The sequence below is a fragment of the Micromesistius poutassou genome (genome assembly GCF_964030765.1).
Source record: "Micromesistius poutassou genome assembly, chromosome: 2".
Lineage (NCBI taxonomy): Eukaryota > Metazoa > Chordata > Actinopteri > Gadiformes > Gadidae > Micromesistius > Micromesistius poutassou.
The window spans coordinates 643,024-658,521 of record NC_140272.1 but is presented as its reverse complement, the minus strand read 5'-3'; the positions used below and the strand labels follow the sequence as shown (position 1 = coordinate 658,521).

At 46.0% G+C, this 15,498-nt stretch overlaps 1 protein-coding gene across 1 annotated transcript in view; it reads right to left on the bottom strand.

Annotated features, from left to right (window-relative positions):
- Positions 1–15,498, bottom strand: part of LOC311339045 (plexin-A2-like) — a gene marked incomplete at its 3' end in the record, with an annotated part of 43,233 nt that overhangs the window by 13,586 nt on the left and 14,149 nt on the right. Inside the window, exons 9-16 of the mRNA XM_084464405.1 lie at positions 14,690–14,857; positions 11,594–11,687; positions 10,162–10,401; positions 8,891–9,034; positions 6,473–6,707; positions 5,112–5,254; positions 3,621–3,889; positions 487–553 (exon numbers count right to left, since the gene is read on the bottom strand). Of these exons, the coding sequence (XP_084320531.1) occupies positions 487–553; positions 3,621–3,889; positions 5,112–5,254; positions 6,473–6,707; positions 8,891–9,034; positions 10,162–10,401; positions 11,594–11,687; positions 14,690–14,857 (1,360 nt within the window). The remainder of the gene's footprint in view (positions 1–486; positions 554–3,620; positions 3,890–5,111; positions 5,255–6,472; positions 6,708–8,890; positions 9,035–10,161; positions 10,402–11,593; positions 11,688–14,689; positions 14,858–15,498) is intronic.

Below are 15,498 nucleotides of genomic sequence, written 5' to 3'. Positions count from 1 at the left end.
TAATAATTAGTCTAAGCCTCTTGGCTCATTCTGGCATTTTAAAAACGTGAATTCATTCCTCTCTAAAAAAACAATTCTCTAAAATAAACTCAACCATCTCTGGCCTCCTCAAAACTCACCTCTTCAACCAACCTCCTCCTCAACAAGACCTCCTCTCTGCCTCCTGCCAGTGCAGGAGGCAGCGCGGGAGGTCTTGTTTGGAGGAGGTCTTGTTTGTCTGCCCGTCTCCTTGTGTTATTTTTGATTAAGCTATTTTATTTTCCTGCCCACATTGTCAAGCGTCCTTGAGTTTGAAAGGCACTATATAAATCAAATTTATTATTAGTATTATTAATAACTAATATGAACAATGGCTCGATGCTCAAAGTCTCAATGGCTATTACCCGGACCACTTATCCAACCCACTTATCCTACACCACAAGAAGGATCACAGATCTACTGTGAACACACACACACATCTTCTACATCTACAGCCGTCTCCGTTACCTTGAGGAACTTGTGAAGAAGGAAGGCAAACCAGTTGGTGAGCATCTTCTCCGCCACTGACTCGGTTCTGCAGAATGAAGGACGATAGACAGAGAGACAGAGGGAGAGAGAGAGAGAGAGAGAGAGAGAGAGAGAGAGAGAGAGAGAGAGAGAGAGAGAGAGTTTTAGTTTAGTGCTTTAGATCCGTTCTGCACAATGCTTAGATGATTCTTTTATGACCTCAGAAGCGACCCCCAGCAGTGTTGTAAGAGCGGGGTGGGTGGGTAACGTTTCCTATGTATTCCGAGAACATCCCTATGTGTTCTTGCTGCTCTCAAGAGGACACACACAAGCACGCATACACACTCACACACACACACACATAGCCTTTGCGGAGCCAAACACACAAGCGAGTAGGATGTCTTCGGAGTGGTGGATGGTGCATGGCAGATGTGGGTCATGACATCATTTCGCAGACTCAAACCCATGCTAAGATGCGCACTTTGTTCACCAGAACCAAACCAGAATGGAAAGGCTTCCCATTTGAACTGCCAACAATCATACAAAAATAAACATATACAACATAGCAAAAGGTCCAAGTTAAAGATGCACTTCCAGGGCCCATATCTTTTGCTCTCTCTCGTATTGTGTCACTCACTCTCTCTCTCTCTCTCTCTCTCTCTCTCTCTCTCAAGCATGTTGTCTTTCTGTCACTCTCACTATGTGTGCCTCTGTCTCTCTCTCTTTCGCATTCTATCTCTGTCTAAGTCATGACCAACATCCAAACTTCAGTCTGTCTCTGCTCCTCCATCTCATTATGTTGGGCAATGGCAGCTTCCACCCACTCCTGGGTTAACTCCTTCTCACATTTAATGAGAGGGCCACTGATTTAAGAGAGGCAGAGACATAGAGAGAGAGAGAGAGAGAGAGAGAGAGAGAGAGAGAGAGAGAGAGAGAGACACACACACACACAACCAGACACACAGAAAGAGAGAGAGTTTCCTCTTAAAAAACTCATGAAACATGCAACAGGCCAGTATCTGCAAAAAAAAGGCTATGCTGGAGGGAAAGGATAGGTAAGGTGAAGAAGGAAAGAGAGGAGCGAGGTGAATAGAAAGAGAGGGGAAGGGAGGAGAGGAAGGAAGAGAGGAGAATTATACATAGAGAAAAGGAAAGAGGAGCAGAGAGGAGAATGTAAAGAGAAGAAAAAGAGAAGCAGATGGAAAATAGACAGAAGAGGAGAGAAGGGGTGAAGAGAGAGAGGAGGACAGAGATGGAGAGGAGCGGTGGAGGGAGAGAGGATGACAGAGGAGAGGAGAGGAGAGGTGGAGGGAGAGAGGAGGACAGAGGAGAGCAGAGGTGGAGGGAGAGAGGATGGAGGAGAGGAGGACAGAGAAGAGGAGCGGAGAGGTGGAAGAAGACAGGACAAGAGGGTAGAGGAGATGGAGGTGGAGAGAGAGGACAGGATAGAGGAGGGAAGGGGTGAAGAGCGAGAGGAGGAAAGAGAAGAGGAGAGGAGGTGGAGAGCGAGAGGAGGAAAGAGAAGAGGAGAGGAGGTGGAGAGCGAGAGGAGGAAAGAGAAGAGGAGAGGAGGTGGAGAGCGAGAGGAGGAAAGGGAAGAGGAGAGGAGGTGGAGAGCGAGAGGAGGAAAGGGAAGAGGAGAGGAGGTGGAGAGAGAGGAGTACGACGGGGCAGAACGCCAGCTGCATGTTTCATGAGAGCGGCGCAGACGATAAGGCCGACTGACAACGCCTCGACCGCACTCTGCACTCCAGCCTTCCTGCCGCCCACAAACATTAGCTTCTCTTCCTCCTCCAGGTCCCTCCTCTCTCCCTCCCTCCCTCTCTCCTTCTCCCCGTCTATCCATCCATCCATCCATCAACCATCGTCTCGTCTCGTCGGGCGCGACACGCTTTGACTCTTAAACCACACGTTTCAGACCCATTTAACCAAACCAGGGGTAAAAAATAGAAATGTGTATTTCCCAGCGACCTACTTAGCCATTCCGCAGGCGCCAACGCTAACGGCGGGTTAACTGGGTCGGAATAACCAATGGTCAGAGGAAGGAGGTATCTGTGCTCGCTGAATTAGGACCCAGTGGCTAGACATGTGACCGGAATTATGCCACTTCAGACAACCTTCCCCCACTTCCTGCGGCAGTGGAGGAGGAATGAGGTAATAAAGTGGAAAACACCACCGGTGAGGTGGAAAGGACCACGGACGAGGCGCAAACGGTCATAAGCCATTCAGCTCAATACTGTAACTGTAACACGTCTATTCACACCTCTGGAATCCAACGAGGTTAATATGTATATGCAGCCCTTAATACAGTCTCGGAGCCCCTTCCCTTCACCTCCTAGCTCCTAAGGCCTAAGCACTCAAGATGAGAAAAACAGCACAGAACTCATGAATGAGGAGCTAAAGAGACGGAGAGTGAATTCAGAAACATACATCACTACTGAGGCGGTAGGGACTAGGCATCCTGCTCAAGGCGACCTACTACGGGCGACCTGATATGCATATAGAAGCTTTCTGATTTACAAGCATATTCAATTGTACATTATGAGGGTTCTTACTTCTTACTATGGACCAGTACTACCAATATTTTGTATGGGGGGAGAGCCAGACCTTATCTGCAGAGCAAATTAAGCATTTGCTCCCGAGATTCGTCTGGTTCCCAGGCTCATGATGGGCCACTGAGTGTGGCTTAACGTTGGGGGTTTAGAGGTGCCATGTCTGGCATCTCTAAACCCAACTGGGCCTCTGTCTCCCAACACATCGTGTTGTCAGGTCGTGCTCCTATACTTCTATATGTTGTATATTTCCCCCCTCATTTCCCTTTTTATAGGGTGGACTAATATTAATAAGTAGTATTTCTATATTTCTATATGTTGTATCTGACCTACATCTCCCTGAAAACAGGGTGGTATATATATATATATATATATATATATATATATATATGTAGTACTAAGTATTGCTATATCTCTATACTTCTTGGGGAGGGTCACCCAGGGTTTAAAGTGTCCAACTGGGCCTCTGCCTCCCAGCACATGGCGTTGCCCTGTTGAGGGTCACAAGGGGTTTAGAGACGCCAGACACGCCGCCGTCTACGTCAACGTCTCTCTCTCTCTCTCTCTCTCCCTTCTCCTCACCTGCGCAGCAGCAGCTTGGGGTGGTTCTTGCTGTCCAGGTTCCTCTGGATGAGGTCGGAGAGCAGGTGCTTGAGGATGTCGGTGGCGTACTCCAGGCGGCCCTGCAGCGCCGTCATGACCAGCGAGGCCAGGTAGCCGCGGTCGCGCATGGAGAAGGACCGCTGCAGCTCCAGCGTGCGGATGAAGGCCAGCAGGAACACCTTGTTGTTGACCAGCTGGGCCAGCTGCTTCAGGGCCTTCTCCACGCCAGCCTGCCCGCTGCCCGGCACCTGGGAGGAGGCAGAGCGAGGGTCGGGACGGGGTCGTGATGGAGGACGGGCGTGGGGGGGGTCGGGTATGCATGTGGTTGCAGGGTCGTGTCAGGTCGTGCTCCTATACTTCAATATGTTGTATATTTCCCCCCTCATTTCCCTTTTTATAGGGTGGACTAATATTAATAAGTAGTATTTCTATATTTCTATATGTTGTATCTGACCTACATCTCCCTGAGAACAGGGTGGTATATATATATATATATATATATATATATATGTAGTACTAAGTATTGTTATATCTCTATACTTCTTGGTGCAGTATATCTGACCTCCAGCTCCCTGAAAACAGGGTGGTATATATATATATATATATATATATATATATATATATATATATATATATACATATGTAGTAGTAAGTAAGAATTGCTATATTTCTATACTTCTTGGTGCAGTATATCTGACCTACATCTCCCTGAGAACAGGGTGGTATATATATATATATATATATATATATATATATATATATGTAGTAGTAAGTAAGAATTGCTATATTTCTATACTTCTTGGTGCAGTATATCTGACCTCCAGCTCCCTGAGAACAGGGTGGTATATTTAAGCAATAGATCACGACAGGCTGTGGTATACGCTCATTATACCACAGTTAAGGGGCGGCGACCCCCTTCACTGTGGTATAATGACCGTATATCACTGACTGAAGTGATCTATTGCTTTTATAAAACGGTTACGTAAATATGGCGAAATTAAAGTCATAGACACCCTCAATTTTGAAAAAGCGAGAAAGTCGGAAAAGCATTTTTTTTAACGAATACAGAAAAGTAGTCCCTCCTGGCTGCCGGCAAAGTGTACGGCGGTTGCTATGCAACACACTGTAGCGTCCTTCAGAGAGAAGGCTAGAGACGGTAGCTTGGTTCGCCGGCAATTTAGCAATTTAGAAGGCTAAATTGCCGGCGACCGTGTGCCTATTGCTTTACAGGCTTTTTTTAGGCTTCAGTGAACTATGCTATCGCTTTTATATATAAATAAACAACAGTTCAAGTTAGGCGCGGAGTGATACTGGACTCTGTAAACTGAACGGGCGTCATAGCTGTGTGTATACGCTCGGTTCAGATCGCTTGATTTAGGCCCCCCGTTTTATAAATATATATATATATATATATGTAGTAGTAAGTAAGAATTGCTATATCTCTATACTTCTTGGTGCAGTATATCTGACCTCCAGCTCCCTGAGCACAGGGTGGTCATCGATCCCGGGGAACAGCACCCTCATGGTGTACATGCGGTAGTCCAGGAAGGGGATGCCGGCCCGGTCCAGATCGCTGGTCAGCTCGTTGATGTCCGTCTGCAGCTCCGCAAAGGCTGTGTTGCCATGCCGACCAAGAGAGGAGTCAAGCAACAACATCAGCACCACGGGAGCAGCGGATGAGGTCAATGGAAATGAAGAGAGGGGTCCTGGTTAGCCATGGCAACACCGACAGGGTTAGGGGTTCAGTTCCCACCCATGTTGGCAATGTGTGTATTCACACCCAAACAGTTTGAATTGCACTGGCTCATGGCACGTGATCACACAAAGCTATCCTGCTTATAATATTGTATTTTGCTTTTTTTTAGTGTTGTCAACCTCCCTAGTAGCTTTAGACCGAGGAGAGCTACAAAAATGACATGGGAATGGATATTAACTAAAATGACAGTTTCCTTTTTGAAATCACTGAGATCATTGTGCTTGTTGCCGTGTATCTGGATCATGTTCAAATAGCTAGTTAATTTGAGTTTAACACACTCCACTTACACCCTGACCTGTTTCTGTTTGTGACTCTTTATGAAATTTAAGTCAGCAGTAATAATATCTCAAAATCGGTCCCTTTTCATATGTAGATGACCTAGAAATGGAGTGTTAATTTTGCCAAGGGTAATTATTCAAGATAGAAATTGTAATATTTAAACAATATAACTATTCTCTATACTCCCTCTTGTTAAAATATGCTTAGAATTTTGTGTTTTAATTAAGACTTATTCCTCTACACCCAATACACCAAAGGATTATTTAAAACACGTATTTAGTTTAGCGCAAACACACTTCTAATCCTAACCTCAACACTTCATCCTACAAATTCAATACAAATTTTACTGTTACCTGTAAGTAATGTAAGGACAAATCAACAGGTTGACTCCTAATCCATCATCTATTTCAATCTCATCAAATTCATAATACAGTCTAATCTTAGTTATAACATAATTTAATAAATAATAATTATTACTTTGTATAGTGCATGAGTACAGTTCATTTTGTATAGTGCTTTTCAAAATACCGGAGAAAGGATCAAAACATCATAAAAACATTCTCAAACAGAGAGAACAGGTTGGACCACAAAAACAAAAGTAGACAAACGCAATAATCCTACAAAATCCAAAATTAATACACAATCTAATCAATCCTAATTGAACATCTAATACAACACAATCTAATCTATGTTCTAATCAACCACTTGATCAACAATCGAATTGACCATCTCAACAAATCTCATGTGATATAATCCGACAAGCCATAATCCATAATCCATAACGAGGCCGTCTCACCCTCCTTGCACTCCAGTGCCACGCGGGACTCCAGGTTGTCCATCTGCATCTGCAGGCGCTTCAGGGTGAGGTCGTTCTCGTGGGACTTGCGCCGGTAGGCCAGCAGCACCAGGAAGACGATGACGAGCAGGAGGCCGCCGCCCGCCGCGATGCTCAGGATGGCGGGCAGCGTCAGCAGGCTGTCCGACCGGATGTGGACGGCGCCCGGGGAGATGCGGAGCCCGCCCACCTGGACCTGGGAGACACGGAGCATGGAGCGGGCGCCGTTTACAATACGGTCACAAGGGTAAGGTAGAGGGAGACAGAGCAGGCACCGTTTACAATACGGTCATAAGGGTAAGGTAGAGGGAGACAGAGCAGGCACCGTTTACAATACGGTCATAAGGGTAAGGTAGAGGGAGACAGAGCAGGCACCGTTTACAATACGGTCATAAGGGTAAGGTAGAGGGAGACAGAGCAGGCACCGTTTACAATACGGTCACAAGGGTAAGGTAGAGGGAGACAGAGCGGGCACCGTTTACAATACGGTCATAAGGGTAAGGTAGAGGGAGACAGAGCAGGCACCGTTTACAATACGGTCATAAGGGTAAGGTAGAGGGAGACAGAGCAGGCACCGTTTACAATACGGTCATAAGGGTAAGGTAGAGGGAGGCACAGAGCAAGATGGCCAACAGCGTTTACAATACGGTTATATGGTAATGGTAATGGTAAATGGACTGCAATTATATAGTGTTTTTTTGCAACCAGTGGCCACCAAAAGCGCTTCACAATATTGCCTAACATTCACCCATTCATGCACCCATTCACACACCGACGGCGGCGTCAGCCATGCAAGGCGACAGCCAGCTCGTCGGGAGCAGTTAGGGTTAGGTTCCTTGCTCGGGGACACCTCGAAACCAAGCTAGGAGATCAAACTAGCAACCTTTGCGGTTACCAGCCAACCCTCTCTATCTCCTGAGTTACTGCCGCCCCATATGGGTAGGTCGACAGGAAGACGCAGAGCAATATGGCCGACAGCGTTTACAACATGGTTATACGGGTAGGTGGGGAGGGAGAGACAAAGCAAGATGGCCGACAGCGTTTACAATACAGCTATGATGATCGGACTAGCGGGAAACACGTAGCGGATAGCAGTCACTGTTTACGTTAAGGTTTCACTGATGTGTCTTACAGGAAACACAGATCCAGTAGTAAACTCACTTTACAACACAGTTATACGGACACATTTAACGGGAAAGACGTAGCAGACACAATATATTCAGATATATTCATGTATTTATGTCGATAAGAGGACATTTTACATCAATATTTTGCAAGGTTAAGTTATTAAGTTCTTATTTATTATTTATTTGAATGCCACGATATGTCTGGTTCTACCAACAGGGGAAAGTAGGTGAACTTTATTTGACATTCATTATTAAGCTTGGAAGTGCACTCAGCAGACACACTGCCAATAAGTAACCTTTCAACACTGAGCACAACAGGAACAACTATTTACCAAAAGGATAAAAACACAGACTAGCATCACTCAGAACGCTTTGAGACTCATTTGTAAATGTTTATTATTTAGGATATTATTCCTCTCTAACCCCTTTCTGAAAGCAGTAATTGTAATGTGATTGACAGGTCCAGACAGACAGATGGACGGTCAGACAGACGGACAGACTGGATGAATATGTGATATAAAGCATGTTGTTGACCCAGAAACAGTGTAGAGCACGGACAAAAAAACAGTCAATGACCCAAATCCAGGACAGACATCTGACGAGGCTAAACAGTGAGACAGGCTAACGGTCAGAAAGAGAGACAGGCAGACAGACAGGAAAAACAGATGGACAGGCAAATAGACAGAATACACTGACAGATATGCAGATGGACAGGCTAACCAGACAGACTGTACGAGACTAACCAGGACTTTCTGCTGTCCTGTGTGAGGTTTGTGGGTTTGCAGAGCAGACACAGAAAGACAGACAGACAAACAGACGGACAGACAGACATATTGACGGACAGATAGATTGACGGACAGACGGACAGGCATCCAGGCATCCAGACAAACAGACGATAAGAGACTGTTAAGGAATGTGTGCCGTTTGGTGAGGATTGTAGCTTCGCAAAGCAGACAGACAGACAGAAATACAGACAGATCGACTGGCAGACATCCTGACAGGCAGAACAGTTAGTCAGACAGACAGTCAATAAGATACTGAGCAGGACTTTGTGCTGTCTGGTGAGGCTTGGAGGTTCGCAGAGCAGACAGACAGACAGACAGACAGACAGACAGACATGCAGAGAGACAGATGTTTTAGACTAACCAGGACTTTGTGCTGTCTGGTGAGGTTTGGGGGTTCACAGAGCAGACAGACAGACAGACAGACAGACAGACATGCAGACAGGCAGACAGACAGATGATAGACTGACCAGGATCTTGTGCTGTCCGGTGAGGTTGGGGGGTTCACAGAGCAGCTGTGTATCAGAGACGGTGAGGGAACAGGGGTAGTCTCCGATGTACACGGTGTAGTTCAGCCTGGCACCACCGGAGGCAGACGGCACCAGGTTGCGCCCCTGAAACATGTTAAAACCACGTTGAAGAAATTCTGTTCATAGGATTTCCATTCATTCAAATCTACAAATGGTTAGTTTGGTGGGCAGTTTAGTGGTTAGGTCAGGGTAACCTTTTAGGAAGCTTTTTCTTTTGGAGCGCTAGTGAAAACAGCTTTAGTCAACATACGGCATACATTAACACATCGTATATCTCTGCTCTCAGAGTTCCAACGGTGAATTAATTGATGCCTGTCTCTTAATAAATGTATTGTTGTAATGTTGTATGTGTCATACAACTAGGTTGTATGACACATACAACTTAGTTCTGACCTTTTTTCTATTGAACAAAAGAATATATATAGTTACTGCAGTGGACAGATAAAAATATTCAAAAACCACTGCGGCAGTCTAAATATACACTTTGGGCAGGAGTCTGCAGCATGAGTAACCAGCTGGTGGCTCTTTCTAATAATCCAACTGCTTTTTTTTAGCTGTGCTTTCTGCCAGAGATTGATATCATAAGATCAACTTTATTGATCCTGGGGGAGAAGCTGCTAAGATGATACTGATCTGCAGCAGAGCAGATCAGTGTGTTTGATCATAATGTAGAAAAAGTTTGATGGATTTATCTGCAAGGGTAATTCTACCGATCGACCATGGTTAATCTGGCTAAATCTGAGTCTGTGTGAATGTCTCAGTAAATATAGACAGGAAAAACTATTTTAACCGATAAGCGATTTTCCACAGTTCTCTTTTGCTTTCGGTTGTATGCTGCTTTGTTTAGAAAAAAGTAAAGACTTAGTGGATAACAGTTTTCACTGTATTTCTATATAAATAATACATACATGCAATAAGAATAAAAATGTTTTTGATGATGTTCCTGTTATTTATGCAAGATAGCTATAACTAGTGGCGTATATTCGCACATACATTTGCTCTCTTATTATGAAATTATGAATCATTTTCTATTCAAATGCTACACGATATTACCATGCCATTAAATAAACCTGAAGTCATTGCCATGCAGAAATATCCTTCAGTGACTTGAGTAAAAATGTTATTTCCTTACAGTCTACTTTATACAGACATGCCGGGGCCTCCCCTGAAGAGACATCTCTGGGGCCCCCCATTCCCTGTCCTGTGCTCACCTTGAGTATGATGGGGGTCCCCGGCTTCTGCTCCAGCACCCCTGACAGGCTGAGGGGCTCCAGGTGGGGGTTGGGGTAGTAGATGAAGCTGGTGCTGTTGTACGTGAGCAGGGCTTGCACGTTGTTAAACACAAAGCCGAACTCATCCACGTGTTTCACCGTCTCCTGGCCCTGGCTGTACTCGGCCTTCAGGGATGGGGCGAAGCAGCTGATTGTGGTGGTGTTCAGCACCTTGCACACCTGGTACAAGATAACCAAAGCTTTATTGACAATGGGTACACGCTTAGGACACATGGAACGAGCACGTTGTGGAGTGTGGAGGCTGTGGCATGGTGTGTTTAGTTTAAACACACCATGGAGTTGGGGTTTAGCCTCAAGCATGTTTGCGAGTGACTGATGAGAGTAGAAAAAAAATCAATTTTCAATTACTTTCAGAAGGCATGGTATTTACAACAAAATAGTCGACCAATGTAACTCAAGCCCTCAATTAGCATGCACAGGCTCACACAGGATACAATATCAATATATGCATGCAGAATATTGAACAGTGATATTAATAGCATGCTAAGTACATGAAGAATATCACATCTGAAAGAGGAACCTAGATTGCTGAACCCCCTGTAGAGAGAATATTGCCTTTTTTTAAATCTTTTTTTTTTACAGTTTGCCACTGTGAAATGATTTTTCCGGGTGATTTTTTGGTTGTATTCTGTGTATTTCAACCTTGAAATGCCCTCTTTATCGCATGATTCCACTTTTACAGCCACACTGATATATGAGAGCGCTCCCCAGTGAGTTTGAATCCTGAGATCTGTCCAAACCGAGTACCTCCTTGAGGCAGAAGGTGGGTCGTTCCTCAGATGTACCCCGGCCAATTTTAGCTGCGATGACACAGTGTGTGTGCACCCATAAAAGCACCACGGTAGTGGTGCTTTTATGGGTGCACACACACTGTGTCATCGCAGCTAAAATGTCCACTGTCCACTGGTGAACACTGACACTTTATAAATGACACACACAACTCCTGCTTTGGTCCGCACTTTATCCTGAGTCAGTGTTACAAGGAATTACATGTCAATTTTATCACCGGGGATAATAATACCAACACTGCACTACACTGTTGCATTGTCCTCCTTATTGAGTTGAAACAAGGTAAATATCAACCAAAGCCGCTGACTCCGAACACCCCCCTAGGGACACCATTGTCTCTTGTTAGAAACAGGTCATGGCAAGGGCTCTCTCTGATTGGCCGAAATTGGTGACAGATGATGTCACTTACCCGACTCAACTAAGGTAAGTGGCATCAACTGCAACTAATTTGGGCCAATGAACAAGCAGCGACTGCGGTGACCTTTGTTTGCCGCTGGTGTGACGCAAGCAGTTCTTACAGCCACCGCAAGGAAGGGATGGAAGAAATGAAGTTTGCTCTTACGTTGACGGATTCATGGCCGCCATATTTGACTCTGACCCGCGGCTCCTGCACGACGTCCAGGTTGGTGCCAGTCACCATCAGGGTGGTGTGTCCACTGAAAAGAGAGAAGAGAGAGAGAGAGAGAGAGAGAGAGAGAGAGAGAGAGAGAGAGAGAGAGAGAGAGAGAGAGAGAGAGCGAGAGAGAGAGAGAGAGAGAGAGAGATACCAACAGGAGGGAGCATCAGAATCCAGAATGTTTTTTGCTATGCAGGAAAATACACGCTGGCTTGTGTCTATCAACGCACACACCAACAGACACATTAGGGGCGCTTGAACGAACAAAAAACTCCCAACACAAGCAGGCGCACATCTAAACACACATGTGCCCACACTCCCACACACCTCTCCCAATCCTCCTCTCTCGCTCTTTTTAAGTACACATATTAATACACACACACACACACAACACACATACGCAACCCCCCCTCCCACACACTCCCACACACACACACACACACACATACAAACACACCGCACAACCCCCCCCCCCCCCACACACACACACACACACACACACACACACCAACAGACACACCACAGCACCAGCAGCTCCCGGTGTGTGCATGAATCAAAGCGCTGCTGTGTTTGCCTGCATAATGTTATTAGAACGACGACTGCAGAGAAATCAACAAAATTTGCTCTGCAGAAAACAGCAGTGATATTCAAAGAAACTGCATTAATGCATCTTGTGGGAGCTGGCTGGCACGCCGGGCGTGCTCTTTGTTATTGGCCGGCCCCAGCCAGATCAAACGCAGGCAGAAGCAGCTGGCTGCTGGTTTATATTCATCCAGGAGCTCCGCGTGGAGGCGGCTGCCAGTACAGGAGTACAGGTGCTGCTTGTTTACATGTGTGGTGGTGTGGTGGTGGGGGGGTGATATAAACAAGGCTTGGGTCTACACACACACATACACACACACACACACACAACATCTGCACCCCACCCCCGCTTCCACCTCCACCTCCTCCACCATCTCCACGAGCACAGGAACCCAGGGAGAAGCCTCCAGCGCGCGGAGAAGAATGAACAAATGAACGGGATGGATTGTGGAGGTGGATAACACGGACCGACGTGTAGGGATGAGCAAGGAGTAGAGGAGAGAGAGAGAGAGAGAGAGAGAGAGAGAGAGAGAGAGAGAGAGAGAGAGAGAGAGAGAGAGAGAGAGACGGGGGAGTCTGAGGGAGTCTGAGGGAGGGGGGATGGAGAAAGATCAAGGGAGTGGGAGAGAGCGATAGGGCTGAAGAGAGATGGAACCAGAGAGGGAAAGAGAACGGGATAATGAAAAAAATATGACAGATATAAGGGACAGTGTGAGCGAGCGCGGGCGAGAATGACGGTAATTGTAATCGTGAGAGAGAGCCACAAAGGAAGAAAAATGTGAGAGGGTTAGTTAGAGGGACAGAGGGGAGAGGGAGAAAGAGAGAGCGTGAGCGAGAGGTGAGATAGGAAGTAAAACAAGGATGAAAACACAGATTACAATGAAGACAGAGAGCGTTCAGTGAGAGGAAAAAACGTACGGGAAGAGAGGAGGAGGGAAGTGGAGGAGGGGTCTGGGTGGAGCAGGGTGACAGATACAGGGCCAAAGGTATGAATCTCCCCTATCCAGTTTAACCATCTCAGAGAGCCCCCCTCCCCAACGCCGCCCGCCCACTACAAAGGACTACCCGGGCTTATGGAGCCCCTATAGAAATAGCTCTCCCCAGATTATGGAGCTCCTTATGGCAGTCCATGCCTGCCTACCCCGCCACCACCACCCCTACATCTCCATCTCCACCCGGTCATCACCTACAAAACCACCGCCACCACCACATCCACATGTGTAAGATCTACGTGCTGCTGAATTATATTATATATACCTGATAATAATTCACTGTTAGCAGAATTGGATGAATAAATCAGCAGAAGCAACAAATAGTAATAAAGCAGTTTAGGTCACGCCTGTTTGTCGGTCTGTCCTGTGGCACATTCTAGCCTCTCTTTCAAAAAAAGTAATTTTGTTATGTGGGCAATAGCCTCACATCCCATTGAAGTGGTGGGTTCTCTGTTTGCTTTTATCGACTGGCTCTACAGTTCCTTAACAGGATGGAGTGTTACGCTCTAGTTCTAACAATGTCAAGAGGCTTTCTGTTGACTCGAATGTGTGCTGTGGCCACACTTCACGGTCCGCGAGGTACCGGAAAAAATGAGGGCTCTTGTTTCTTGTGATTTGTGACCGCGGTATGAACCGAGTATGTTGAAGTCAATGGAGCTGGCGAGGCCTCGCTCGTTAACTATTTATGTTTGTTTCACGTACGTCCTGGTACTATTTAAACTGTCGAATACACATTGTGACAATAAGCGCACAAGAGATGATTATTGTTGTCTATTGTTGATTGTTGTTCTACTAGGTTGAACCACGCAAAAAAAAAGAACAAGCATCAATTCTAGTTTTATTTGAGATGTTGTGGCACACTTTAGGCTGATGAGACAAAGTTCACATTCTCTATGAAGATCAGGCTGACCTCAATCCTGTTGACAGCCTTTCTTGAAAAATAAAAACAGATAGGACCAAACCGCGCTGGGGAGAGGGAGAGTCAGTTCATGATGAACAAGGAGCGCTGCTGTCGGCACAAATAAAATATAACGCTGGCAAACGCTGGCCAGTTAAGCAATCAAACAGCTTTCATCCAAAATAGACTGAATGACGATGTTAAAAGTTGAATGGAGATCTGCACAGAAAGCTTTTCCCAGAGGAGAATATACTTTTGATTGACTTCCAACCAAATGCGCAACAGCGCAGAGAGCAAGAGCCTCACTCTGATTGGCTATCATTTTTCGAACAACATAAAGCTGCGCCCGTATTTGGAAATCCATTTCTTCCCAGCAGTGGCTAGACTCACACTGATATCAGGTTGGTCTCATGAGGATAAGGCACACTTAGGATGCACCTCGTGTTGTATTTCTAGACTTCCCTCTGCTACTTCTCACTTTAATTGAACATCTCTATTATATGTGGAAGTTCCTTGTGCAGAATGACTTTGAGATACTTCACATTGCATAATATAACACTTTATGCCCACCTTGTGATGCTCCACTGGGGCTCGATGCGCTGGACGGTGGGGTCCTCTATGTACTCAAAGGCCAGACTCCCAGGGGCCCGGCCACGGTCCACCCGCAAGGTGACCGGCACTGAGCCGGCGCCGCTCACAGACGGAGCGGAGAAACACACAATCTCTGAAGTGGTCCTCCTGGAGGGAGAGGAAATGAAGAGGAACGGCATCACACACAGCAGACGGGGGGCTGGGGGTTCTGTAGCGTCTCCATGGATTTGATGGACAGATGGATAGACAGACGACATAGACAGACAGACAGACAAGACGGACAGACAGATAGACAGACAGATGCATATAAATAGAGATAGACGGACAGGCAGACAGACGGACAGACAGACAGCAGACGGACAGACAATCCGACAGAAAGACAGACACATACAGATACACATACAGATGGACAGACAAGTATACAGTCAGAAAGACACAGACAGCGAGACAAACAAACAGACAGATAGACAGATAGATAGATAAATAGATCATTGTCTGTAAATAAATATCTATCCAAAACAAATAACCCCTGCTTCAAACACATTTTTGCAACATACGTAATAATATGTGTTCAGTTTGTGCTCATGTCTTCTTGTCGAAGTCTCTCTTTTGTTCTCTCAGCTCTGAGCTGTATGTGTTTATCGGCGCAGGGGCCCATGTTTTATAACAGAGGGCCCGGCCCTACCTCGTTACAGGCGCATTAAGGACTGAACACAGTAATTAGTGGGTGCTCTAGCTAATGGCTTCTCCTCTCCCCCCTCCTGACTCAAACCATTCGTATCCTAAAA